The 26,642-nt window shown below is 43.5% G+C and overlaps 1 protein-coding gene across 2 annotated transcripts in view; it reads left to right on the forward strand.

Moving 5' to 3' along the window:
* Positions 1 to 26,642, forward strand: part of PRKCQ (protein kinase C theta) — a 119,868-nt gene that overhangs the window by 77,399 nt on the left and 15,827 nt on the right. For both annotated transcript variants that reach the window (XM_014841323.3, XM_070500874.1), the window contains exons 14-16: positions 13,743 to 13,834; positions 15,750 to 15,812; positions 22,823 to 22,961. In XM_014841323.3, the coding sequence (XP_014696809.1) occupies positions 13,743 to 13,834; positions 15,750 to 15,812; positions 22,823 to 22,961 (294 nt within the window). The remainder of the gene's footprint in view (positions 1 to 13,742; positions 13,835 to 15,749; positions 15,813 to 22,822; positions 22,962 to 26,642) is intronic.

A 26,642-nucleotide genomic window follows, 5' to 3' on the forward strand; every position in this document is an offset into this window, starting at 1 on the left:
AGATGTGAGAATCCTTTGTGGAGAGAGTGCCATACCAACTATAAGATATTATTATTATTTGAAATAGAAATTCTTCAACATGGCAGTTTTTTTAAAGTATGTCATTCTGGGGTTTCCATGGTATGAAGGTAAAAATCCATCTAAGATTGCCAGAAGGTTTTTAATTTCAAGCATCTCACTAGAAATGGCCTCATCTGAAGCTCTCAAAAACACTTTAATCCATAAGCCCTCCAGTTAAATTGGGATCTGGCAAAGTATCACGATTTTAGCAAGGAAAAGAAAAAACACATAAACCACATCCTCAAAAAGACTTATCCGTGAACAAAGACAAGAATTAACTTTTTGTGCCATCCCCATTTATAGAGATGGGTAAGTCTCTTTTCTTTCAAGTACCCTGGCAGTTTTCTGATACGAAGAATACTTGAAAACAGTTATTTCCGAAACTACACATCCCTTTGATGTGCTTCCGATGCCCTTTCTGTCAACCAAACTGTGATTCAGCAGATGTTAATTTACAGTAAATTTACAAGAATTGGTAAATTTACAGTAGATTTATGGTAAATTTGTGTTGTGCTCACAAAGCTTGCTTTACATTTTCCCACCCAAACACACGGGAGATAATCAGCAGTTAATGAGCAAATGCTCAGGAATTCTTTGGCTGGAAGCCTGGCAAGTCTGAAATGCCGTGGCCTGTCTGAACACCTGCTTTTTATGCTCACAGATATTTTCTCACCTTCGTGTGACTTTGGTAATGTTTCTTCAGATCTCATGTGCCCATACTGTCAGTCTGTTTCTCTGTCATTTGTTCTCTCAAAGCCCCAACAGGACTGTCACCAGCTTCCCACAAGACATGAGCATTTCGCATCTCCTTCAAGAGTGTCTTAGGCAAGTGCCTCTCATCTGTGAATCTGCTCGCCCTCCTTTGAAACCTTGCTCCAAGATACCTCCTCCGCAACGGCTTTCCAAGTCACTAAATCCTACTTAATTACCATTATCTTTGGCCCCTCAGGCTTCTCAGCTTACAAGACCCAGAAAGGTGGTTTTGTTACTGTATTGCTTGGCCTTTTCTGTGACAATTTTCATGGGCACTTATTCTGTTTCTCCATTTAAATATTACATTCTTTGATGTCAAAAAATATGTTTGGTCTTTCCTTTTTTTTTTTTCATTTTCAGAATGCTAGATAATGTTCTGGGGAGGAAAAACAAAAAAGAGAAATGGGCTTATGGAAAATTACATTGATTGACTACAACATCTTTGCCAGAATGCTCAAGTGCCAGCAAGGCTGGTCCCGACAAAACTGTGGAGGAAAGGATGTCCATTTCTGGCACAGCCGCTTCCACTTATTGTTCCCTTCAATCCCATCATTGCCCCTTCACCCGGGTTCCCAGGATCTTGTGCTCAAATCATCTTATCTCCTTGTCTTTCCACATCAAAACTTCTGTCACTTCAATGTCCTTTTCTCAGCTAGTGGTCTTAGAGAAAAATACATGATAAATAGCATGTGGCAGCTTCATATGTATTGTTCCCTGCAATAATTTCTTCTCAGAACAGGGCACTTGGAGATGCTGCTCGTTGTTACACCAAAGACCACATTGTGTTTGAGGGGGTCGTGGCGCATGCCTGAGGAAGGGATTAATGCGGGGCTGTCTTGCAAGCAGGCGATAGGTGAAACTGTGGGACTATATGAGAGTTAGAATAAACCCAGTAAAGAGGTTCAAGGACCAAACCAAAGAAAAGTCCCCTCTTAAGAAGTGGGAGGAAAGAGGAAAAGAAAGTGATAGAGAAGATCACTCAGAGAGCTGTGGGGAGAGCCAGAGGAGTTGGGTCAGTGGAGGGGGAAGAATTTCAAGAAAGAGGGGACCACGTATTCAGAGTGGTGAGGAGGCCGTTCAGGAGGAGCAGGAAGCAGCATCTCAGCAGAAGGATGAGGGCCTCTGTCAGGTCTCAAAGTCTCGAGGAGGGCGTGGTGGTTAGCGGATTCGGTGTTATACACAAGTCTTTCAGAAAGTGCATTTCAGAAGATGGAAGCTTGTTATGATCACAGGGTTGAAGAGTTAGTGGAGAATGCTTGAGACAGAGGAAGAGACCAGACAAAAGGGAGGAAGATTCTGGAAGAGGAAGGGGTTAGGACAAAGAATACAGCAGAAGCTGGTAAGGAGAGAGGTCACTTCTGGACGATGGAGTCAAAGTTGGAAGGAGGGGAAATTTCAGAGTGCTCACTGAAGTTGCCTCATTGCAGTAAAGTAGGAAGCTGCCTCAGGCTGGGGACGAGAGGGACAGAACAGGACAGAGACCCTGGAGACACCGCTAAGGCTTGAAATGTCAACAGTAGGGGCTCCAGTAGAGATTCAGTCAGAGACAGAAGCACAAACTGCTAGACCATCTAAGGACCAGATCATCTAAGGACCAGAGTCTGGAGAGAGAGTGAGTGATGGGAATTTCCCAGGGCTGGAAATTGGCAAGGTGAATACAGCCTTCAAGACAAAGAAATAAGTTGAAATAAAACTTACTGTCTATATCCATTTTATAATGATTTGTATTAATCCTGGATGTGAATGAGCTCTTAAATCTTAAGTATTTAATAGGTTAAAAGAAATAAGCCGTAATTCTCCAAGAAACTCTATGAAAAAAAACATTTCTAGAAGAGCAGTTACAAATGTTGTAAGTGGACAACCAAAATAAATACATGTTTCTAGAAATCATATTTTCAAGGAAGATTTTAAATAGAACCAGCAAGGCTTCTTTGTGTAAATTTCTACCTCTATAGGGCAAGTAAACATAAGAATTTAGTAGAACTTTATGTGTCTCCATATTCTTCAGTCATTGTTTTATTGATCTTTTATTGATGTTCCATATGAGGGGGAATCGAAAGAATGTTTTTCTTCTAGTCTTGTACAATAGCATTACTTTGAATGTATTGGCTAACCTATAGTTACTAGTCTTTTTTAATTGATAGACTATTTTTTAGAGCAGATTTAGGTTTACAGAAAAATTGAGTGGAAAGTACAGAGAGTTTCCCTCTATCCCCTCCCTCCTCCAGCCCCCATAGTTTCCCCTGTTTTTACTATCTTGCTTTAGTGTGGTACATTTGTTACAACTGATGAGTCAATATTGATAAAATTATTATTAACTAAAGTCCATAGTTTACGTTAGGTTTTGGCAAATGTGTGACAGATATCAATCATTATAGTGTCATGCAGAATGGCTTCACTGTCCTGAAAATCCTTTGTGCTCCACCTGTTCACCTCCTCCTCCCCCCAAAATCCTGGCAACCACTGAGCTTTTTAGCATCTCCATAGTTTTGCCTTTTCCAGAATGTCATAGAGTTGGAGTCAAACAGTATGGGAGCCTTTTCAGATAGGCTTCTGACACCTGGTAATATGCACTTAAGGTAACTCCATGTCTTTTCATGGCTTGATGGCTCATTTATTTTTATTGCCAAATAATATTCCATTGTCTGGATGGACCACAGTTGGCTTATCCATTCACCTATTGGGGGACATCTTGGTTGCTTATGGCTACTCATTTGATTTGTTCTACTAATTTGCTTTTCTTATATGGATAGGCTCAATAGATACAGGACTTTCTAAGCATAGGAAGGGGTTGTAGAGGTTATTGGGTCAGATCCCTCATTTTGCAGCTCAGGAGATTGAGATTCAAAGATCAGCCTGGCTGATCACAGGGCAGTACTCTTTTCTGGATCATTTCATCGATCCAAAATTATCAGAAAAGTTGAGATTTCAAGGTACTACCTAAACACCAAATCCGACTCACAACTCATTAATTGGAGAATTATCCATCATAGGTCCTAAACTTTAGACTCAAGCCTCTCACTTTAGGAGCCTCCCTTTGGCCTTCCTCCAGCCACACTTCTCCCCACAGAGCAAGGAGTCATGTCCCCTCGGCCCTCATCCCTATTCCTAAGTCATGTTCTGGACCCCAGAATTCCATACTCAAATAGCTCCAAGCATGTGTGGACGTCTTCCTGGGTTCTGTTGGGAGAGGGGGCTTTCTCCGTGTGGGCAATTAACTGATGCAGAATTTGGAGGAATTCTAAATTTCTAAATTAATTTCTTGGTCATTATGAAGGTATATTTCTCAAGACCTCAAGAAGTTCATTATGAAGGTATACATACATATATATAGAGAGAGAGAGTGAGAGAGAGAGAACATACACAGGAATATAGAATAGATTTAATTTAATAGTTGGTGATCTTGATTTATAACACTTAAATTCTCAGACATAGGGTGTGGGGCATCCATTTGTACTCCTGCTCCAGACCTTGCAAATGTTAGGGCCATCCTTGTTCTGAGTATAATATAACTTAAGGCTTTCCTTCCCTATGTGATAAAATAACAACAATATATGTAATAAAGGTTAATATGTAGTGAGCTCTTACCATATGCCAGGCACAGAGCTAAATGTTTCACATGGATTCTTTCATTTAACTTTGGATAGGGACTGGCTCCCCGTTGTCCCCCAGGGTGCCCTTCCCAGCTCTTTCCACTGGCTGTAATAGGATACCTCCCAAAGTAGGGCTGAATTCTCCTCTCCGGTTGCAGTACTGTTACACTATCATCTTGGATGCTGCAGCATTTATTACATATGCTTAACACATGATACTCTGAAAGGAGTACTGGTATACTTAGATATTTTGTAATAAATATTTTGATTCTAATTTTATTTCTTCTTTAGACATTGCAAATCTTTTCTTGTATACAATTTATTAATTTACTAGCCTTTGATGGAAAAAAAAAAAACCTAGAAAAAATGACTACAGTTATTCTTTTCCACCTTTTCCCAGTTGATTTTTTCTGGAGCTGGAGACTGTCTTCCTGACCTTATTTGCATGATATTTGCCAAGGTCTCTGTGTCTTTTCAAAATTAATTGTTATTGGCTTGATAAAAATCATTAGCTCATTTCTTTAATGCTCTGCAATTCTCATTTATCCAGTAGCATATGCACACTTGGCAACTGTTCTTTCATTTATTCCGTATCTGACTAGCTATATTGAATTGTCATTACTAAATTATTTTCCATGCTCTTTATTTTCTTTCTCTTGTTAAAAGAAATTTAATCATTCTAAGAAGGCAGTGTAGAAGCTAGATCTATTGAAATAACTTTTGAGTCCACCTTTGCAAGCCTCCCTTCACTAATTCTAGAATATCCGTTCACAAAATGTCCTTTTAAAGAATTATCTTAAGTTTTAAATATTGGTATATGTCGACAGCCCCAGGACTCCGCTTCTCTAAATGATATTTGTGTATGCAAACACAGTCCTGTGAGAACGACACAACTGACTTTGTTAAATCTATCGCTTTAATCTTGTATTTAAACATTTTTCTTTCATATGGTGAACATAGATTTTTACTTTAATGACACTTCCCTTGTTAGGTCTTTCTGCTATTCTGTTTCTTTCTTGAAAGAATCATTCTCTTTGGATTATTTGGCTCAAAAGTGATTTTAAAGTATTTTCATCGGGTCAGACTACTCCCCCGTGCCTGGTCATACTTCCTTCATAATGTTTAACCTCTTTGCACCTAGGTGGGCTACGAAAGATAGCACCCTCCTTTATATTACACGCTTCATCTAAATTTCCATGCCAGCACAACCAGTAGCAATATTCCTTTGAATCTGTCGAGGAATCAGACTTATTGCAGACGTCTTGTTGAAACTGATATATAGACTTAGAGTGGAAGGCTTCAGGTGTTCCTATACTTTGGGGAATCTGCTCTTCGTAGCCTAAATCTGAACAAGAATAACAAAGCCCCTTAGAAATACTGAGAATCTCCACCATATAAACATAAAGTGTCAGAAAAATCACTTATAATCTCTAAGTAAAATTCGTTGACATTTTCCCTGATTATAAAAGTAATTACACTTACAACTTTTAAGTAAAATTTGTTTTCCCTAATTATAAAAGTAATTATACCAAAATATACTTTAAAAATTGGAAAATACACAAAAGTGTTATAAAAAGAACAGAGTCGTTCCTAGTTATATTGTTCAAAGGCACCCAGAGGAAGGATTTTTGAGTATTTCCTTTCATCTTTTTCTTTCCTGCATCTGTTTTTCTTTATAGCAGTGATAATTTAGAAACTTGAAAATCTTCGGCAGAGTAGGTCCTTTTCACATCAAACCTATGTTCCTTAAAAGTTGCCTTTCATGTTAAAACTCAGTGCGTTCCTGAGACCCTTCTGTGGGTGTGAATATATACTTCTCAACATGTACGTGCGTGTGTCTCGTATATAATTATAACTATCGTCGTAAATATCATCACAGCAGCTGATGATCCTGGAGCGTTTACTGTGTGCCAGTCCATGTTCTAGGCACGTTGCATATTTTAGCTCATTTAATCTTCCTAGCAACTTTATGAAGCAGACACTTATTATCCCCATTTTACAGATAAGGAAAGTTATGTGGCCCTACAGGGTAAGCCAGGCATCAGAGGTCAAACAGCTGTTAAGGAGGGGGCCAAGATTCAAACTCAGTTTGGTGGCAAAGTCCATAGGTCTGACTGCAGTATTCCTCTTGTTAGAGACCTAATCCTAGCAGGGAAAACAATTTTAAAATTCATGAATTGGAGTGCTATTTGTACTTCTGTGTTGAAGGAAAATAATTGGTTAGTTAATGCAAGAAGATGCTGTGGGACAAGTAAATCAGCAAATATGAACCTAGCCTGAGTTCCTGTTGCAAGGTACAAACCTCTTGAAACTCAGGTACATTCCTTCTGACACATACTAATGGATCCATTGAAGGCAGAGAATTTTACTAATTAGACTTTACAGTAGAAATGTCAGCAGGCACTAATGAATGATTTGGCTGGTCTACAGACAGCCATTTCTCTCTCTTTCTCTCTCACACGCACACACACACACACACGCACTCTCTGGATATAAAAAGTACACCAGGGCCAGCCCAGTGGTGTAGTGGTTAAGGTCATTAAGTTTGCATGCTACACTTCAACAGCCTGGGGTTTATGGGTTTGGATCCCAGATGCGGACCTACACGCCGCTCATCAAGCCATGCTGTGGCAGTGTCCCACGTACAAATTAGAGGAAGATTGGCACAGATGTTAGCTCAGTAACAACCTTCCTCAAGCAAAAAAAAAGAGGAGGATTGGCAATAGAGGTTAGCTCAGGGCCAATCTTCCTCACCAAAAAAAAAAACAAGTACATATATGATTATCTGTTGGGTCTTTTTTTTTTGATGGCGTGTTCCCTATGAAATAAGAAATAAGCCTGTTTTCTAGGATATTTTAATTTATAGCTCAATATAGAAGAAAGTAATAGATAAAGTACTCCAGATTCAGAATTGCTCCAGCCTTCTAAATTAGAAGCATACCTAAGGAATTGAGTGTTGCTGTGACCAAACTGACATAGGGTGTGTAAGTACACCCGTGGGATGTCTGGGTAAGCCAGCAGGTGTGCCAACCAGGGTGCAAGCTCTGCCACCATCTGGGGTGCACCTTCTGAGCACCCAGCTTAGGCAGCCCTGCCCTTGGTTCAGTGGTCTCCCTCCATATCTTCATGACCACAGGGCTGAGGATGTCAAAAAGGCAGCTCTCGCAGGTTGTAATTCTCACCTACCTTGCTTTTGGGAGACAGTACCTAGAAGTAAAGACGTAAACCTCCGCTGAGGTAGTCTACCCTCTGGGGGACCCACCTCCGCTTCTGACACCAGTTGAGACTCAGTGTGGCGATGGTGTGAGTACAAAGGACGGGAGTCACAAAGGTAGAGATTCCAGGCAATGTCTTGGTTAAATTTAGACCAGAATGATTTAAATGATTTGGCCTTGAATACCACTGAAATTAGCACATAACACCAGTCCTCTGAAAAATGGTTTTTTCCTAGTTCTTGGATTAGCAAACTATTTGAATATTTTTATCCTTGTATACAGTGTTGCCTTCCCTTCCTTCTTTGTACCAGTATAAATCACCTTTACAGCTACATTTTATATAGATATTTCACAAAGGAATTTAGATTTTCGCATCTCCCTAAAGTGCTGTCTCATATTTTTGTAAGAACACACGAGAACCAACCATACAGTTCCATCAACCACGGAATGAAAGATGATTGTAGAAACTGGAAAATTCAGTACTTTGTGCACAAACACAGAATTCTTTGCAAAAACACTAGGCTATTTTGAATTTTTGGGTGCTCAATATATATATACTTAAATGATTTTGCAAGAATATAATAAATACTTTTTTTTTAAAGATTGGCACCTGAGCTAACAACTGTTGCCAATCTTCTTTCATTTTTTTTCTGCTCTTTCTCCCCAAATCCCCCCAGTATATAGTTGTATATTTTATTTTAGTTGTGGGTCCTTCTAGTTGTGGCATGCAGGACACCACCTCAGCGTGACCTGATGCGGTGCCATGTCTATGCCCAGGATCCCAACCAGTGAAACCCTGGGCCACCAAAGCAGAGCACGTGAACTTAACCACTTGGCCATGGGGCCGGCCCCCAATAAATATCATTTTTAAAAAGCACCACAAAAAAAAAAATCCACAGAGTTTTGAATATCCGTCAATCTACAGGATATTGGTGTCAATTATTGTCTTCAATTGTCAGAAAATCACAGCAGAGCAATAAATAACTGACTATCTTGTTTCTATGGTCCAGCATCCAGACAGCATGCATGCCATAGGTATATTTGTAAGCTGGCGAGTTGAGAGAGAAATCAATGTTATTGAATGGTGCATCGAATGCTTTCTTGTTAGCCAGAGGTATTCAGTGCATCACTTCTTCCAGTGGCCCTAATGTCATTGGATTGTCAAAACCCAAGCAAAACCTACTTCCTTGACAGGATGGCAGGATGCTCAGTGCATCAATAATAAAGTCAGTGGATGGCGGAAGGACACTCACGGAACTCACTCTGAAGACCATGACCGGTATGGACAGGAGCCTTATAGGAACGCTCTCCTTACAAGGCAGTCAGCAGTTGAGCTGATACGCACAGAGGTCCTGGGAACCTTAGTGTGTGTTTCCTCCTGCAGGGAACTGGTTAAATAAGGCCACCTTCTGACTATAAAACTCAGTTTTCCAAGCAACTACTTGACAAAATGTTATGTTTTTGCCACTGAAATGGGCAAGTGAAAAAAAACTCACCGAATACTTGGACTCGGTGAGAATCCTAGAAATGATCCAGTTCTGCAACTTTGTTCTGATTCTTTCCAGAAATCAGAGAGAATACTCTTCTCTAGGCAGGCCTGCTTGAGTTCCTCCTAAGAGAATAAGATGCACGACTTGGAAACAAAATACAAAGACCAATCAAAAAATTAATCTCCTGCCACTCCTGTGGTCTATTCAATGGTGCTAAACCATAGTCTATTCCAGCCCCTTCTGCTTTAAGCTCTTGGCCTGTGGTGGGGTTAAATTAATTGTGAAAGCTCAGGACCCTCGGGACACAGAGCTATTTGCCCCCAACCAATGGCCAAGCTCTAGGAGCATAACCAGGAGACGACTTCAGTGCGAGGAAGCCCTCTGACTGCTATTGTACGACCTTCTTTGGGGTGTCATGTGGGCCATAATGAGCCTAGGCATAAAGCTTACCTCCTGTGAGGAAGGCTCATCTCTATTCCTTCATTATACTTCAAATATGTATTGTTCTGGACAAAGATTTCTCCTAAGAATTTTGCGAGCATAACATCCCCTTGCCAATATTTATTTGATCATTTGGGAAGCACTGCATGGGTCTTGTACTCAACAGTCACAGTTTCTTAATTTCATCTTTTCCCCCAAGGAAAAGGAAAAAAAAGTGAAAGTGTGTATGGTGAAAATCAGGGGTCTTTAGGCCACTAAAGGGCAATTTAGTCAAGGGTCTCACCAGTACATCTCATTTTTCAGAGGTTGAGACTGAGGCCCAGGAATGACCTGATCACACAGCTAGTTAGTGACAGCACAGAGACAAGAGTTTGCACTCCACAAATGCTGTGCCAGGAGTTGTTGACCAATTCTAAGTCTAGGGCAGATATGGAGTGTCCCATCCCCCAACACCATCACCACTTCAATTTTCACTCCCCAGAAGAATCCTTGGCATCAGTTAATGTAATACCCAGGCAAAAAGAAGAGAGGGCTACGCTGGTGTGATGTGGGTCGCAAGCCCACGTTCCCCCCCGACTAGCATGCTCTGCATTTTCTCTCAGCTGCTGATCGGAACAGAAAGGACAGCATCGAAGATCTAACTTCCTGTGGTCCTCTTTATTTCAAGAGCCTCAGGACTGTGTAGATTCTTTCTCTGGGAAGCAGCTGCTGGAGTTTTTTTGCTTGTTTTTTAACATCATGCAAATATATTCTATAGGACATAATCCAAATTCAGAAATGTGGAAACACTTTAATATGTAGTGGATGTCCAGCACCGTTTCCTGCAGAGACTATCTTTGCTCTGTTGGATTGCTTTTGCTCCTTTGTCAAAGATCAGTTGACTCTATTTATGGGGCTCCATTTCTGGGCTCTCTATTCTGTTCCATTGGTCTACTTGTCTGTTCTTTCACCAGGACCACACTGTCGTGATTACTGAAGCTTTATAGTAGGTCTTGAAGTCGGGTGGTGTCAGTTCTCCAACTCTGTCTCCTTCAAAATTTTGTTGGCTATTCTGGCTCTTTTGCCTCTTAAAAAAAAAAAAAAACTTTAGAATCAGTTTATTGATATCCACCAAATAACTCCCTGGGATTTTGATTGGAATTGCACTGAATCTATAGATCAAGCTGGGAAGAACTGACATCTTGGCAATATTGTCTTCCTATTTGTGAACGTGGACTATCTCCTCATTTATTTAGCTCTTCTCATCTGCTGTCTTTTGGACCAGCTTTTAAATGGTTTCTAGTTTATCAGGTGCATGCTGAGTGCCAACTCTGAGCTAGCTTTATACACGTATCATCTCATTTAATACTCATGTCAACCCTATGAGGTGGGAATATTATTCCCTCCATTTCACAAATGAAGGATATGAGGCTCAGGAGAGGTTAAGTGACTTCTCCAAGATCACAAATAGAGGCAATCTGAGCTGAGTAAGGGCAAAGCCTATGGTCTTCACAGTTACCTTGAGTCTTGTCATTCTGGGTTTGGTTCTACCTGACCCAATCCAGAGTTTTCCCAGTGGGTAGACTTTTCTTTTTTTTTTTTTTGAGGAAGATTAGCCCTGACCTAACATCTGCTGCCAGTCCTCCTCTTTTTGCTGAGGAAGACTGGCCCTGAGCTAACATCCATGCCCATCTTCCTCTACTTTATATGTGGGACGCCTACCACAGCATGGCTTGCCAAGAGGTGCCATGTCCGCACCCGGGATCTGAACCGGCGAACCCCGGGCCACCAAAGCGGAACATGCGAATTTAACCACTGCGCCACTGGGCTGGCCCCAACTTTTCTTTTTGATAGTGGTCCTGCAGGGTTCCAGGTCAGCAGGAGGTCACCTTCGGCTCTGAGCCCTCCTTCCCGAGCCATTTATGAAAATTTGAGTCTATTGTCTTTATATTTAATTTTGATGACCGGGATTTGGGACTCCACTTTTAAAAGGTGTATCTGTCCTTCAAAATGTGATCCTCAGACCCAAACCCCAGGACTGCAGGGTTTGCGTGGGCATACGTTTACGGTAGTTTCATCACAGAGCCATCTCATTGGGCCCAGAGTGAACCCAACAGTTCACTGGTGAACCAACAGTGAACCCTGGATGAGTGGAACCCAAGACTCCCAAATACCTATCAGAAGGCCCTAGAAGAGGGCAGAAGTCCTCAGACCAGCACCCTCTAGGGGGATAACAGGTCGCCCCATCCTGCCCGCCCGAGCTGGACTTCCAGGCAGAGCCTGCCTTCTCCCCCTTTTAAGAAGCCCACGTTTTAGCTGTCATTCACCCAAACCACAGGCTTCCACTGAAGCAAAACACCATCATAAATAACAAAAGACCATCCATGGACTTTTGTCAGTGCCCCCGGCTTAATAGAAAGACGAAAACTAGAAGAGACTGTTTTGAAAGATTTATTGTAGAGCCGTAAAATCTTGTAGTAGGATCAAGCGTGGCATCCAACATGCTGTAAATCTCCATTACTGTTCAATTAACAATCACTACGGCAGGGGCGTCTTCTTGGAATGCCCATGGCGGTAAACATCAACCTCACCCCGTAACCTGGTAGACTCTCTTTCCCTGCACAAATTCAGCCCCCAGCGCTCACCAGAGGTGCAGAGTCTGATGTAGACGTGAGAACGACGGGACCTCTGTGCTAGGAATGTGGAGAAATTAGGGTGGACCTCGCGCCTCCAGCCTTACCCCACTTTCTCCAAGTCCAAACCTGCGATTTGTAAGTTCTGAAATTTCAACGTTTACGGGAATTTGTAAGCATCCTAATACTTCAGATGAACCTCTCATCTGAGCACCGGCATCAGTGGTCCTACTTGAAGCTTTAATCCCTTTGATTCTCCTGAGTCCGTAGGAGATTCCACCACTGCATGTGCACGGGCCTTCACAGTTTGGGGTAAAAAGGTAACAGTTATAAGCTGTTCACACGGTACCTGTGAGAACAAAAGCTAGAAGGAAGATGTGCTAATGAGAAAGCAGGTGTGTACAGATGCAGCAAATGATTAATCTCAAATTGTGTTTGAAATATCAATGTTAAGTTGGGATTTATGTCAACAGAGAATTTTGGCCTGTCCACAGGAGAAAGAGTGGGCTCCAGTTAAAGATACATGGAACCAGTAAATTCAATCTGAGGTCAACTTGGGAAAATGCGTGACACTTAGCTTTACCTAAATTATTGAGATAATTGCCACACTACCTGGTTTCCCAGTTCTGTGGAGACCTGACCTCAGTACAAATGGCAGGCAGTGTGTGTCACTCTCAGACCAGAACACCATTTGTATCGTCACCTCCTGTGCCTCAGGGCTTCGGTTAGTCTCACGTCAAAACTTAAAGGTTAATTCTGTTAAAAAGTCACCCAGGTGAGGTTTGCTGGTGCAAATTCATGCACAGACACGCCAAATGTCTCCACACTTTTTGGATTACTAATTCTGTGGTTCGCGAGGACTCTCGAAATCGAGGTGCTCAAAGTGTTGTTAACATACTTACCTCTGACACTCTGACCACAAGCCGAAGACTAGTCAGCCCTGCTTTTCAGGGCTGCCGTTCAAGGGCACAACCTCTAAGAACGTGCATGGTGTCCTCTGTTAGGAGCAACACGCTGGCTCATAAGCCGTGGCTTGCGACAAGTGAAGGTGGGACTGGAGAGAAATGAGACCGGACTTGATTGTAAGCTCCCTGAAGGCAGCATTATGTCTCAGCATCTTTGATGGATGAGACAGGATTGAGCATCCCACTCTGACTCTGGCCACAGTGCCGGGCCCATAAACTATTTTCAGAACTACTTACTGAGTGTTAAATGAATGCTTTCCAGCCCTGCCCTGGAGTCAGAGCCCACGATTTGTATTCTCTTTCCCATCCCACATGCTGCCAACTTCAGTAGGTATACGATCAGCCCCCACCAAGTGCCTGACACCATCCCACAGTCAGGGGGAAAGTCCATTTGGAGCCTTCCTTGTGCTGTGCCCCATCTGCTGGATCACAGCATACAAGCATCCTACCCAACTTTACATGTACCGCTCCCCCAGATTCCCTGGGCTTTTTGGGGGTTCGGAAACGCTGTAGATCAGCTAAATTATTTTGACAGTCTTTTGTAAGTGATTTCAAGACAGAATGGGTTCTTCTGAAAGAATCTAAAAGTTGGGATTGTTTTGTTTTGCTGTAGGAAAACCTCTTTTTTGTGATGGAGTATCTCAACGGAGGAGACTTGATGTACCACATCCAGAACTGCCACAAGTTCGATCTTTCCAGAGCAACGTAAGGACCCTTTTGAGGGGTTGGGGTTTTTCTCTGGTCTTCAGAGGTCCCGAGGCCCCACAGTGCCCACGGAACACTTTTCCCGTGTGGCATTGTCTTGCTCCCTCACTCAGCGTGTCTCAACCTCAGGGCAGGCCCACGTCCCCCAGAAACACAGCAAGCGAGGCAACCATTTCTCGAGTTTGTGAAGCTTAAATTCAAGTCGGTTTTGTTTCATTTCTCTGTGTTTTGAAATCGACGATTTAGTGTCTTAAGGAACTGCCCCAATGCATCGGGCTTCTAAATAATCTGACCACAGAAGCAAATCTTTGCCCTTTGAAAGGGAGCAGTCGAATAATGGCATACAGATCTGAAGGGTGGCCATGGGGAGGAAGCTTGAACTGAGGCCCCAAAGGGAAGCCTTGATGTGGATGTGACGGCATAAAGCATTTGGCTCCGGGGCATGAATATAGGAAACCGGGAGGGGCACTTCCTCTGAGAATAAATCTTCACCATCTTTGGCATCTAGCAACCCGAGACACAAGCAAAATCGAGCAGGCTGCGTTGAACAGGCGTGCCTGCCACGGGGACCCCAAAACCCCTGCCAGTCTTCCTCCCGTGGGCCCCGTTTCCTGAGTAATAAAATCACCATGACATTCAACAACAAGAAAACCGTGCCTCCAGGCTCACGTAAAAATGTGGGTCCGCACTGGCTTTCTTTGCTTGATGCTCAGTAATCTTTCACTTACCCCAGATGAACACTTGAAGTGGTTTAGGGTGAGCTGGGTTGAAAGATGGACTTGTTTCACCAGCTCCTGCAGAAGTCCTGGCCGAAATGGCCATTTTGTCAAATCCAGCAGGTAGCACACTGCTGATCTCGTTGCCTCCAGGAACCATCAGCAAAATGCCCGGAGAGCATTTTATGGGATTTCTACAGTGGAGATATCATCGGGCACTTTTTGTGCTAGAAAGGATTCTCCCAGTTGACCATCCTCTCCAGCCCTGTAAGGCATGAAAGCCGTCACAGACACATGTCATCTATTGTGCCCTCCATGCCTCCCAGGAAGGGGAGTTCTGCATTCTTCTCTGAGACCCAACAAACCTCACTTCCGGGAACTTCTCCCTTCTCTCTAACTTTAATCCCACTAGTGATGGTGCAAACTCATTTCCTTTGAGTCTGCCATCGTGGAAGATGGGGAGCAACGTCTCCCCTCCCATCTTCTCACATCCCCTCCTCCCATCACAGGGCACATTCCTTGCACATGAACAAGCCAGGTGTCTTTGGAATGACCCTGCATACAGGTCTAAGGTCTCCAGGCAGAGTTTAAAATAAAAGGGAAACTGATTTTCCTATTACACTGTACTCTTTACATTCAATGTTTGTGTATGTTTTATTTGCAAAAAAATGACAGTTTGTAGGGCTGGCCCATGGCCAAGTGGTTAGGTTTGCATGCTCCACTTCGGCAGCCAAGGGTTTCACTGGTTCGGATCCTGGGTGTGGACATGGCATCGCTCATCAGGCAGGCCATGCTGAGGCAGCATCCCACACAGCACAACCAGAAGGACCTACAACTAGAATCTACAACTATGTACTGGGGGGCTTTGGGGAGAAGAAGAAAAAAAGAAGATGGCAACAGATGTTAGCTCAGGGCCAATCTCAAAAAAAAAATGACAGTTTGAGCATTAGAGTTTCATCTATAAGAATAATCAGTAGGTACAGGTAGGATAGCTAAAGATACCAGCTGTTTTCTACTCTCGGGACTGAGGCTGGACACGTGGCGTGCATGACGTCTTCCTCTTTTTGGGATTAAACAGAAGTATGTGTGTACACATACAACAGACGTGTGCGCGCTTAGCAGAGCACCCTATAGAAAACGGGGATTTCCTTTCGTCCCGTCCATGCATCCACACTGAACCTCGATTTTCCTTCCCTCAGGTTTTATGCTGCTGAAATCATTCTCGGGCTGCAGTTCCTCCATTCCAAGGGCATTGTCTACAGGTAAATGTGACTCTTTGCAAACAGATGCTGAGATAGCTGGATTTCCCGCTCACTCAATCAATTGTACTTTAGTGACGTGAAACGGCCAGTGTGCTTTTTGTGACAGAAAGTTCCACACGCAGGCTTCCTGCCCATCGTGATAACACAGATGATGCTTTAAAAACAACCGAGTCAGAGATTCCAGTCGCAGAAGCAGGAAGGTTCTGATCTTCTTTTGTTCTCTATTCTCGTCCTTATTTTCTCCTCCTTCTGACCTCTGTTTTTCACATTTTCTTCCATTGCTCTTCTTTCTCTTGGGCGTCTTATCACTGCTTTCTCTCTCTCCTGTCTCCTTCGTGTCTCTTTTTGCCTGTATCTGCTTTGAGTCACCTAGAAATGCTTATTGCATGTTCTCTGTTGGGGGGGGGTCTTCCTTGAACACTCACACACACCCACGGAGACCCAGGAGCCTACACCTCGTAGAAGCACGCAGGACGCCACATGTACCCTCTTTCACAAATAGATGTCCGTCCGCATGTTCTCTGTTAGACGCATCATTTCACATCCTTAGCAGAAACCTATTGTACTTGCATCTCCTTACTTCTTTTCTCAAAATGTGGTTGACACTTGTTTAACATACAAATCTTCAAAAGCGTAGTTGTCTGGTTCCCAACTCACTCCAGATTAAAGGGGAAAAAATACAAATTAAAAAAAAGAAAGGAGTTAGGCCGGAGGCTGGCCGAGCTGCTGGAGGCCAGCAGAGGGACCCCAGCTGAAGTGACAACAGAGACTCTGGCTTAAAGGGAAATACAAGACAACTGAAAGGCTCCCGGCGAGCAGGATTATATGCTCTTCTGTGGCAAGTGGCCATAATAACGACGGGGAGTCATCAATACAGGTTACATGATGTGCCACCCAATTGTTGATGGCAGCAAACTGTGTATGACACAGTCCAGAAGCATTCCGTCAGAGGTGGTCAGTATCGAGCTTCGGTGCTTACAGAGCAGGTTGAAAATGCACTTAGGGAACCTCTCCGTTTCCAGAGGGCGCAGCCAAGGGAGGGCTGCCCTACTTAGAGTCACAGAACTAAAGACTTTGGGGGGTCGGGGAAGTCATTCCTCTTAAGCTGTGTCTTTGGCAACCTTTGGATATAGTTTGCTTTTTTGGGGGGAGAGGGGAGTCTATCTACAAAATGATAGATTAAAAAAACTGTTTTATACCATTCTTTAATCTTCAGGAAATTGAGAAATACTCACCAGAACATCAAAAAACCCTGATCAGAACCCATTTTTTAAAATTTTCTCTTTATACCTGTAATGCCTACAACATACCAAAATGCACCTATACCAGAGCACTCAGTAGATTATGTGGGGTGGATGGATGGAGGGAGGGAGGGAGGGAGAAAAACTTAGGAAGACTGGAGACAGAGAGAGATCTTAGAGCTGAAAGGGACCTCATGAGACTAAAACCTGCATGCCCCAGTGCAGTCTATTTCTGCGTATCACAATGCTTCTATCATTTCATCTTGTAAATTATTGACACTCCAAAGAAAAAGACCAATAAGGGTCCATAAGTGTCTTTAATATGACAAACAAATTGGACCCATTTTACAGCTCTTTATGTCCATGTACAGGAAATGTTGTTTTCTAAGGCTCCTTATGCACCAATAAGAAAGAATATTGGGTTTATTTAGTCGTCTGTTCACTGAGGTTGTTGGAGATCCTTGAGAGACATCATGAGATAGTTGAAACTGAGGAGAGGTCATCTAGCAAGGACGCTGGCGCTGAGGCGGGCTTGCCTTAAGAAATTATTCAGCTGCCATGTGTAGCTGCGCTGACCTGCACTTTTCACCTGGCAACTGAACTAACGAGGAGATTCTATCAATTTTCTTCTTCTGACCACTTGTGATTACGATTTCTGGGTTTGTGCCCAAAAGAGGTGTATTCATTTTGAAGGGTTGCCGTAAGAAAGTACCACAAACTTGATGGCTTAAACCAACAGAGATGTATTCCCTCACAGTTCCAGAGCCCAGAGGTCCAAAATAAAGATGTCAGCACAGCCACGCTCCTTCTGAACACTCTGGGGAAGAACCCTCCCCTGCCCCGCCCAGCTTCGGGTGCTGCGTGCATTCCTTGCCTTCGGCTGCATCACTGCAGCCTCTGCCTCCATCTTCACGGGGCCTCCTCTTCTCCTTGTGTCTCTTCTCCATGTCTCTTATAAGGACTCTTGCCATCGGATTTAGGGACCACCCAGATAATCCAAGACGATGTCATTTCAAGATCCTTAATTACATCTGCAAAAGACCTTTTTTCCAAATAAGGGCTCGTTCCCAAGGTTCTGGGGGTTAGGATATGAACTTACCTTTTAGGGGGACACCATTCAACCCATTACGACCAGTAAGGTAGACTGTCCACTGAATACGTGGCCCTTTGTTAAGCATGGCGGTGGCCACAAAAGCTAGAGAAGTCCCAACTCCTGAACACCTAGTGAAGCCACTATCTGGGTTTTTATTTTGTTTCATTTGGGGTTTTTTGGAGGTAAAGTATAAGTACATGAAAAGATACAAGCAGCACACTCTAAAAAAAGTCCGAGTGAATAAGATTCTGATTAAAATAAGCGCCAAAGGGAAGAAAAATGAAGGTATCATCAGAATCGGGTGAAGGTTTGCCAACAAAACATTCCTATCAGAAAGTGGATTTTTTTTTAAAGGGACAGAGGCTTTGCAAATGGAAGAGGTGACTCCAGAAAAGGTGTGGAAATGGAGGAAGGAGGTGAAGTGGAGGAATCTTAGACCAATGTGTCAGCTTTATTGGGAAGGCCATTGGCAGGCAGTCACAAGAATTGAGGCCGAAACTTGGGGAAGCAGGTGGCAACATCATCATTGACAATCTGCTGGTGGAATCATAAAAGCAGTGCCATCTTAAATGATGCCTCAGCCCTGGTTTGGGTTAAATTTAAAAACAAGGAGCTGGAAAATATGCAGATATAGAAAGAGAAGAATCTAGAATCTCAAATCTTAGAAATGTTAGAACTGACAGGGACCTTCAGATGATAATCAGTGATAACACTGGGCCCAACCCATGTATTTGAAGCTGCTTACAAATGTTTTCACATGGATTATCTGATTCGAAGCTCACTTGAGTCCTGTGGGGTCAGCAGGGCAGGCATCGTGGTACCCATTTTACAGCTGAGCCATCGGAGGCTCAGAGAGGGGATGTGGCTTAGCTGACCTACTTAGCCATAAAGCTGGGATTTGGAAGCTGGTCCTTCTAACTCCCACTCTGCCTCTTCCAAATGGAAAAGCTTTGCTTACGTTGACCACACAACTAAATGAAAGGCTTCCACTGAATTTTCTGTTACACCTGACGCCTTGATGTGCTGCCCCTCGGGCAGACGGGTTCTTATCAGAGTCACACCAGGTGACCTGGACTCTGAAGTTCCCTTGTGGGTCCTGGTGTCCTGTGAGGTATATGTGAGGAGTAAATAGCTGATGTACCCATGAGCACTGTGGCCTTTGGGTTCTGTGGCCTTTCCAGTTAGTCTTCCTCTGCCCTCAGTCCTTACCCCAGTGGAAGTCTGGCTTTGCAAGGGAAACTTCTGGACCTTTCCCATTCCCAACCACCAATGACCCCTAACACACCTGGCCCGCTTTAGAGGGTGGATTAAAACTTGGACGTGAAGCTTGTTTTCCTAACCTGAAGCCCAGAGAACATTTATTTTTAGAATCTGATAAAATGCCCCTTTGCAGTCACAGAAGACTCCGGATGTCTTACCAGGACCAATTCAGTGAGAAAGACCTGGAAAGCTTGGTTTAAGGGGATGGAAAAGAGGACAAAGCCTGGCTTTGCATCGTAGCTCATTGACTGTCTGTGAGCTGGAACAGATCACATAACACTTCAGAGCCTATGTTTTCAGCCAGAAAAATAAGAATAAAAATAATAATTCCAGATCAAAGGGCAGATGTGAGAATCAGATGATAAAATGCATGTGAAAGTCAGAAAACCTGATACAAATATTAGATACTATGTTCATTGTTCTTAAGATCCACGTATAGCACTGCAACTGGATATCTGGCTCCCTAAGGATGACCCCAAAACCATCTTTCAGCCAAATGTCTAAGAACATATATATGTGGCTATAAATGACGCAATGTGTTTCATATAGCAGAAATCCAAAATGGTATCAGTATTGCATAGAGTTTGGATTAGAAAATGAAGCTCCAATTTTAGAATGAGGAGTTAAATACAGCCCATAATTGGATTTACTGGAATATAATCCGTAAGTCACAATGAAAGAGTATTTGATTAAAACGAAGGAAGAGGAAGGCAGAAGACCTAAGGAGAAGTCTTAGATGTATCGGAAGTCTTTAGTCCCGATGATGAAAGTGTGACAGCATTTCAGTTAGGATGAGAGAAATAGAACCATGCTGATATGAATGTGAGATATATATTCACCTATCCTGGAGACATCCGGGCCACTCAGTCAGGCAGAAACTGTGACACAGTGGTGGTTATGAAGACCACAAGCTGGCCCAGATGGAAGATGTCAACTCTGGGGACATCTGCTAACATTGCCACTCCACTGGAACAGAGCTGCACTCCATATTCTCCTCTCTCTGGCTAGTTTACTCTCCCAGAAGGTGGAGAACACAGTGAAAGGGAACAGTCACTCAGGACTTAATTGCAACTGATAATCACTGGCTGGCGATGAATTCATTCAACAGTTATTCGCTGAATGCTCAATGCAGGCTCTACTCTCGTCAGAGCAGTGACAGTACAGCAAATAACAAGCGATACGTATTTCCACCCACATAAAGTTACGGTTTAACGAGAGAGACAAAACAAATAGTGATGGGAACTTAGACTAATATGAATATTGTTGACAAGTCACATAAGACCACTCAAACTTTTGTTTAAGCAAAATCTCGGCCTCATTGAGACACTGGAACCAAGGACGCAGACCCATCAGAAACCAAGGTAGCTTCTCTCCCATCTCTGTTCCTCTCTGAGTTTACATGGCCTCTGTCTCTGCTCTTGCCAAGCCACTTCATTTTTCTCCTTGGGCAAACTGATTTTGTCTTCCTCCAAGAGCATGCCAGAGGACATGCCGTAAGCAATCCTAAGTACCTTCTCAGTTCAGGCATGGACCGAGACATTAGTGCTGCCCCATCACAGCCCCAACATCCCCAAAGAGAAAGACCGAATGATCCAGTTGAGTAGACATCCACCTCTGAGCCAGTCCACTGGGGTAAAGGAGACAGGGACACATGCCAGGTCTTTGGGAGCAGAATCTTTGAAAAGAGAACTCTGAGCAAATTCTCTGTACGGAACAGAGTAAAACAATAGATGTTCCACTGTCTCCCAAGTCGTCTTCACTCTCTAAGGAAGGCAACGGTAGCCGTCACCAACCACATCCCCGAGACTTAAAGTCAATTTCAGAAAGTTCAGAAGTTCATGGGCAGATAACATAGAGGGGAAAAAAGCTGGTGGTACATAACAAACTAGAATTCATAAAGTGCCGTTGACTGAAATTGAAAAAATAAGAGTTTGAAGAAACTGATGTCAATTTCTTCTAGGTACTACACGTGCCTAGATGATCTGGAAAATCAGTTTCACAGGCACAGGATGAGAAGAAACTGGTATCGTGGCAGTTTGTGTAGGGAAAAAAAAGAGACACCTGGAGGAATTAGTTTACGATAAAGTCAATATTAACCATTATTGTCATGGAGCTTCTAAGCGATGGCTTAGACCACAGAGATAAGAGGCGGGAGGACCCTAACGGAAGCTCACAGGGCCACCGTCCTCTGCACCAATGAGATCATACATCTGGAGCATATTGGGTCCATTCTCAGCACCATATTTTAAGAAGAAAATTGACAGATTGGCGATATTTGGAGGGTAGGGGCCGGGATGTTGAAGGGTGTGAAAACCATGCCATGTGAGGAACGATGTTCCTGACTTTGGTGAAGGAAAGACAAGAGAAAACTTGGTGTCACTTTTCAGATATTCGGGGTATCGTGTGTAATAACAGAAGGCGATCTTGGACCCACAGGTAAAGTCACAGGGAGCCATAATTTGGCTCATCTGTTTTTGTAAATCTTCTTATCCATTACATTTACCTCAAAATGGAATGGGTGCCTTACGAGGATATTGGTTCTCTAAGGAAAGAGGAACTTATTGACAGGGTGTTCTAGCATCAGACAGACTCTCGTTCTAGAATTGTTCTTAGCTGGGAGCAGCTTTCCTCAGTTGGTCGTGGAATAAGGTGCAGAATAATTTATCCACAAAGAAGCAAACGGAAATACTTGGAAAATGGCATAAAGCGAGTAAATGTTTCAGGTCTTTCTTTAGGTCTTGGGATAAAGAGCCTCAGATCTGTGTTTTCTCTGTGTTACTATGTTGAGCTGTACTCCTTGGCTAATCAGAAAGAGGAATCAGCAGCAACCAGCCATTCCCTTGGAGAATCAGTTTTCTTTATACCCTACCTTGTACGCAACTAGTTATGGGTACGTGTTGTGTGGTGTTAAATACCATCCTTCCCCAAACACATCACAACTCCTGACCCCTGACGACATCTCATCCCTAGCTGTTTCTTTACATCCAGGCGTTGTTCCTCAAAGGCCCCTCTTAAAAGGGAAGGATGCTACACTGGAAAGAGAACATATTCCCCATCTGACCACCTGCTCAGCCATTCATACAAGAAATATAGACTGAGCTCCGAAGACGGGCCAGGTGCTGCCCTGGGCATGGCAGATACAAAAGTCCACCAGAGTTGGGCCCAGAGAAAGCTGGCCTGGGCCACGAAGGGCTGTTGGCGAAGTCCCGAGCATGAGGCACTGATCAAGGAGGAAAGAGCAGGGAACCCGTGAACGGAGCTGTGGGCTGAGGAATGGTGTTGGGAGGGGAGAGGAGGACCAGAAAAGCACCCACTCATCAACTTCTCAGACTAATGGGGCGCCCCTCATGGGGCAGTTTTATTTTACCAAAATTATATTGACTAAAGTGAGATTGTGCTTTGCTTTTGCTTTTCAGGGACCTGAAGCTAGATAATATCCTGTTAGACAAAGACGGACATATCAAAATCGCAGACTTTGGGATGTGCAAGGAGAACATGTTAGGAGATGCCAAGACCAACACTTTCTGCGGGACCCCTGACTACATCGCCCCCGAGGTAGGGATGCACTGAGGGAAAGGCCCACGCCTGCCCCTTCCCCGCCCCACACACCGGGGCCGAGCACCACTGCTTCTTCCTCCCATGAAAATCCGGAAGATTTTAAGTATTTTGGCTCAGGATTTGTGTTTGTCTTTCTGAGTATTTCCCTGTGTGCTGCTGTGATTATTTTGTAGGGTTGGGACTCCTGCTAGTTCCGTCCTCTCTCCAAGTCTTGAATGACCCAGCAGATCATTCACGGCCCCTCCCCACGCCCAGCCTTAAAACATATCCACTCTGCTCAGACCAACCAGAGGAAACAACCGTGAAGAACCAGGTAGACACTGACCAGGCTCGTGAGAGTCCACCTGAGTCAGTGCTGTGATTTCATTTGGAGATCAGAAAAACCTAATCTGTGGTTTCTAAGCTGCCACTGCATGAACATGGAGAGATCGCTGGAGTCTGCTGACAGAATACTTATGTCAAATGTTATTGCAAGCATAAAATGGGAGAACCTATGAAAGTTAAAAAAAAAAAAATAGCATTCCTCTTGTATGTCTGAGCCCCTGGAAGAATGTCATTTGCTCAGAAGGCATCCATCAGTCCAATGCCACCGCTGCCTCCCCAGTGCCCAGCCTGGGGAGATTAGATACCTCCTACCATGTGGTCCTTCCCAGAGCATGACGCTTATCATCATTGCTTTTTATCTTTGAGTTTCCCTGCCCTACTGGATGATTGCTCTAAAGTCAGGGGCTGCTTCTTATTCATTTTTTTAAAAACGTTTTATTTTGAAATAATTATAGATTCACAAGAAGTTGCAAAAACAGTACAAAAACATCAGTCATATATATATTATACCCTTCGCCCAGTTCCCCCCAATCACATCTTACATAACTATGGTACCATATCAAAACCAGGAGGTTGATGTTGGTACGAGGTGGGTCTGGTTCTATACCATTTTGTCACATGTGATCTTAGTCCCTCTTACTTCCAAGGACCAAGTCCTGGGTTTGGCACATTAAGGTGTTAATAAACACCTTTTAGAAGAATTAATAACTATATTAATAAATGTGTGAATGGTGATAGTGGTTGATAGACAGTGACGGACCTTAGCAGGAAACCCCTGTCCTTGCGAATGTAATTGTGGCATCCTGAGTCTAAGAAATATGTGGCTTTGCCCTGCATGTGGTGGTATTTAATTTTGATTCAACCTTGTTTAAATGCAAGATTGGCCTCTGGTCAACACGAAATTACAGCTTTTAACTTTCCTGTCTACAAACGCCTCATACCATATCCCTTCCCTGGCAGCCCCTCTTTCCTGATTCTGACTCCTCTTACATCTTCCAGAATTTAGCTTTGATGACTTCCTTCTCTCTTTGCAACTTCAGTCTCTTTCTCTCATCTTCAAGCGTGCTTGTCTTCATGTGGTTCCATTCTTGGTCTTCCTCTCTTCTTACTGTGCATCCTCCATGAGCAACTGTGTTTATGACTTGACTTCAACTCCAAAATCAATATGGCCAGCCCAAACTTCTTGCCCCAGACCCATGTGACCGTTTTCCCACTTGAGATGTCCGACTAACCATCACAGCCCTTCAAACATAACAAACTCGCTCTCTCTATGGAACTTGGTCCCTCCACCCCCTTCTCCTTTACCCCTTTCTTGGTGAATTACATGTCCATCCAGTCCCCTAGCCTGAAAACTAGGAATTATCCAAGTCTTCTCCTTTTGTCTTACCCCTTCCAAATCCAAACACCAAGACCTTCTAGATTTGGACCCCAGGGACCTCTCACATCTCTTCTCCTCCCTCCCCCATCTTGTGACTGAGTTAAGAACCTCCCTTGATTCCTTCTCGATCCTCAAAGTGAATCTCTTTGATTTCATTCCCAAGACTTCTCCGATTCCTTCCCATCCTACTGTTGCTTTCCTACCCCAGGCCCTTGGTATGTCTTTTCTGTACCCCAATGATACACTTTTGCCCGGATTTCCTCTCCATCACCATCCACCTGCCGCCAGTGCATCCTCTTTGCATATTTCCAAACTTCTTGATCACCTTCCTTCATCAGTTAAAAAAGCATCCTTGGTGTCTGTATATTTATTATATATGAATCTCATACATTATCGCCAACTAATATAGTCTGCATTATGAAACATGCATAAAAACAAATAGAATCAGGTTGAACTGAAGATGGAATGAACAAAAAACATTTTAAATAACTTAAATTTTATTCTACTTATTAATAGTACAAACATATTTATGCCTCACTAAAATAATGAGATTAAATAACTTTTTAAAATCTTGGTTTAACACTTTATGATTCTGGGATTTCAAGGTCTCCCTAGGTTCTTTCAGTTCTTAGTTTTCTTGGCTTTCATAGCTGGGAAAGATACACAGGCACACTATGACACGGACTTTACAGTGTGTACCGAAGGCAAGGTTCGTCGTTGACAATAGTGCATAAAGTCCATAATTCCAAACAGTGTTTTGATACATCCGATTTGTTTTAGCCAAGTTCTTATCATAACTAAAGAGGTCGTCATTGTTTTTAGCCTCATTATAATGCGGCTGACAAAGAGCTCGTACCTGGAGAGAGAGAGACCTCTCTGCTGCCGTTTTCTTACAGTCGACATACATTTGCTTTACTTGGCCTTATGGTCAATCCAAGCCTCTTTGCTGATAACTTTTTAAGCACTCCCAGTTTGTGAAAATGAGTTTGTGAAAGTGGAATCCACCGATCCCCTTAATCTGGTGTGCAGCATAAATGATGTCCCTTCGGAGAGCTAGTAATACAAGTAATACCCCTAACCATATGCTGAGCTCAAATGCAGGAGCAGAGCCACCCCCATGCTGCTGAGATGACACCCCCATTCTTCCCTGGGGGTCCCACAGTTACTGTGTGAACTTCTAAATGAGGGCACTAGTGCCACTCTTAGTTTTTTGTGTGTGTTTTTTTTTTTGCTGAGGGAGATTAGCCCAGAGCTAACATCTGTTGCCAGTCTTCCTCTTTTTTTTTTTTTCCACTTGAGGAAGATTCACCCTGAGCTAACATCCCTGCCAATCTTCCTCTACTTTATATGTGGGTTGCGGCCATGTGGCAACAAGTGGTGTAGGTCCATGCTCAGGATCCAAACCCACAAACCCAGGCCTCTGAGGCAGAGCACGCTTACATCAGGGGGCAGGCCCCAGATTTTTTTTAATCAGCATAAGTACAAGTTCTACTACTTTCTTCCCACATCTCGTTGCACCATCTGATTGACCCCTGGGGGGCATGTGCTGTTCTGAAGGCCACAGCCCCACCAAGTCACCAGATTCACCTTTCTAACAGGCAAACCTGTCACTCCACTGCTTTGAAATCCTCAAGAAGTCCCCATTATCAGCGGGATGCAAGCCCAGATCCTGAGTCTAGGGCCTGAATAACGTGTCCCCAGACTTGCATTTTGCCTTCATCTCTCAGATTCCTCAACCGCGCAGTCTGAACCCTTGGTCTGTGACTGTCCCACCTCCAAAGCCACCTTCTCTCTGAAGATGCCCCTGGCCTCTCGGAGTAATCAGTTGTTTCCTCGTCTGTGCCACCACAGCGCACGTGTAACCCAGTTTACTGATAAACTGAATTTCCCCATCTTAACGTCCAGTCTCCTGAATAAGTGAGTCCCCGAGGCAGGCACCTGCATGTCCATCTCTGACGGTGCGCAGGGTTTCCCCG

This window comes from Equus asinus, chromosome 29 (genome assembly GCF_041296235.1).
Source record: "Equus asinus isolate D_3611 breed Donkey chromosome 29, EquAss-T2T_v2, whole genome shotgun sequence".
Classification (NCBI taxonomy): domain Eukaryota; kingdom Metazoa; phylum Chordata; class Mammalia; order Perissodactyla; family Equidae; genus Equus; species Equus asinus.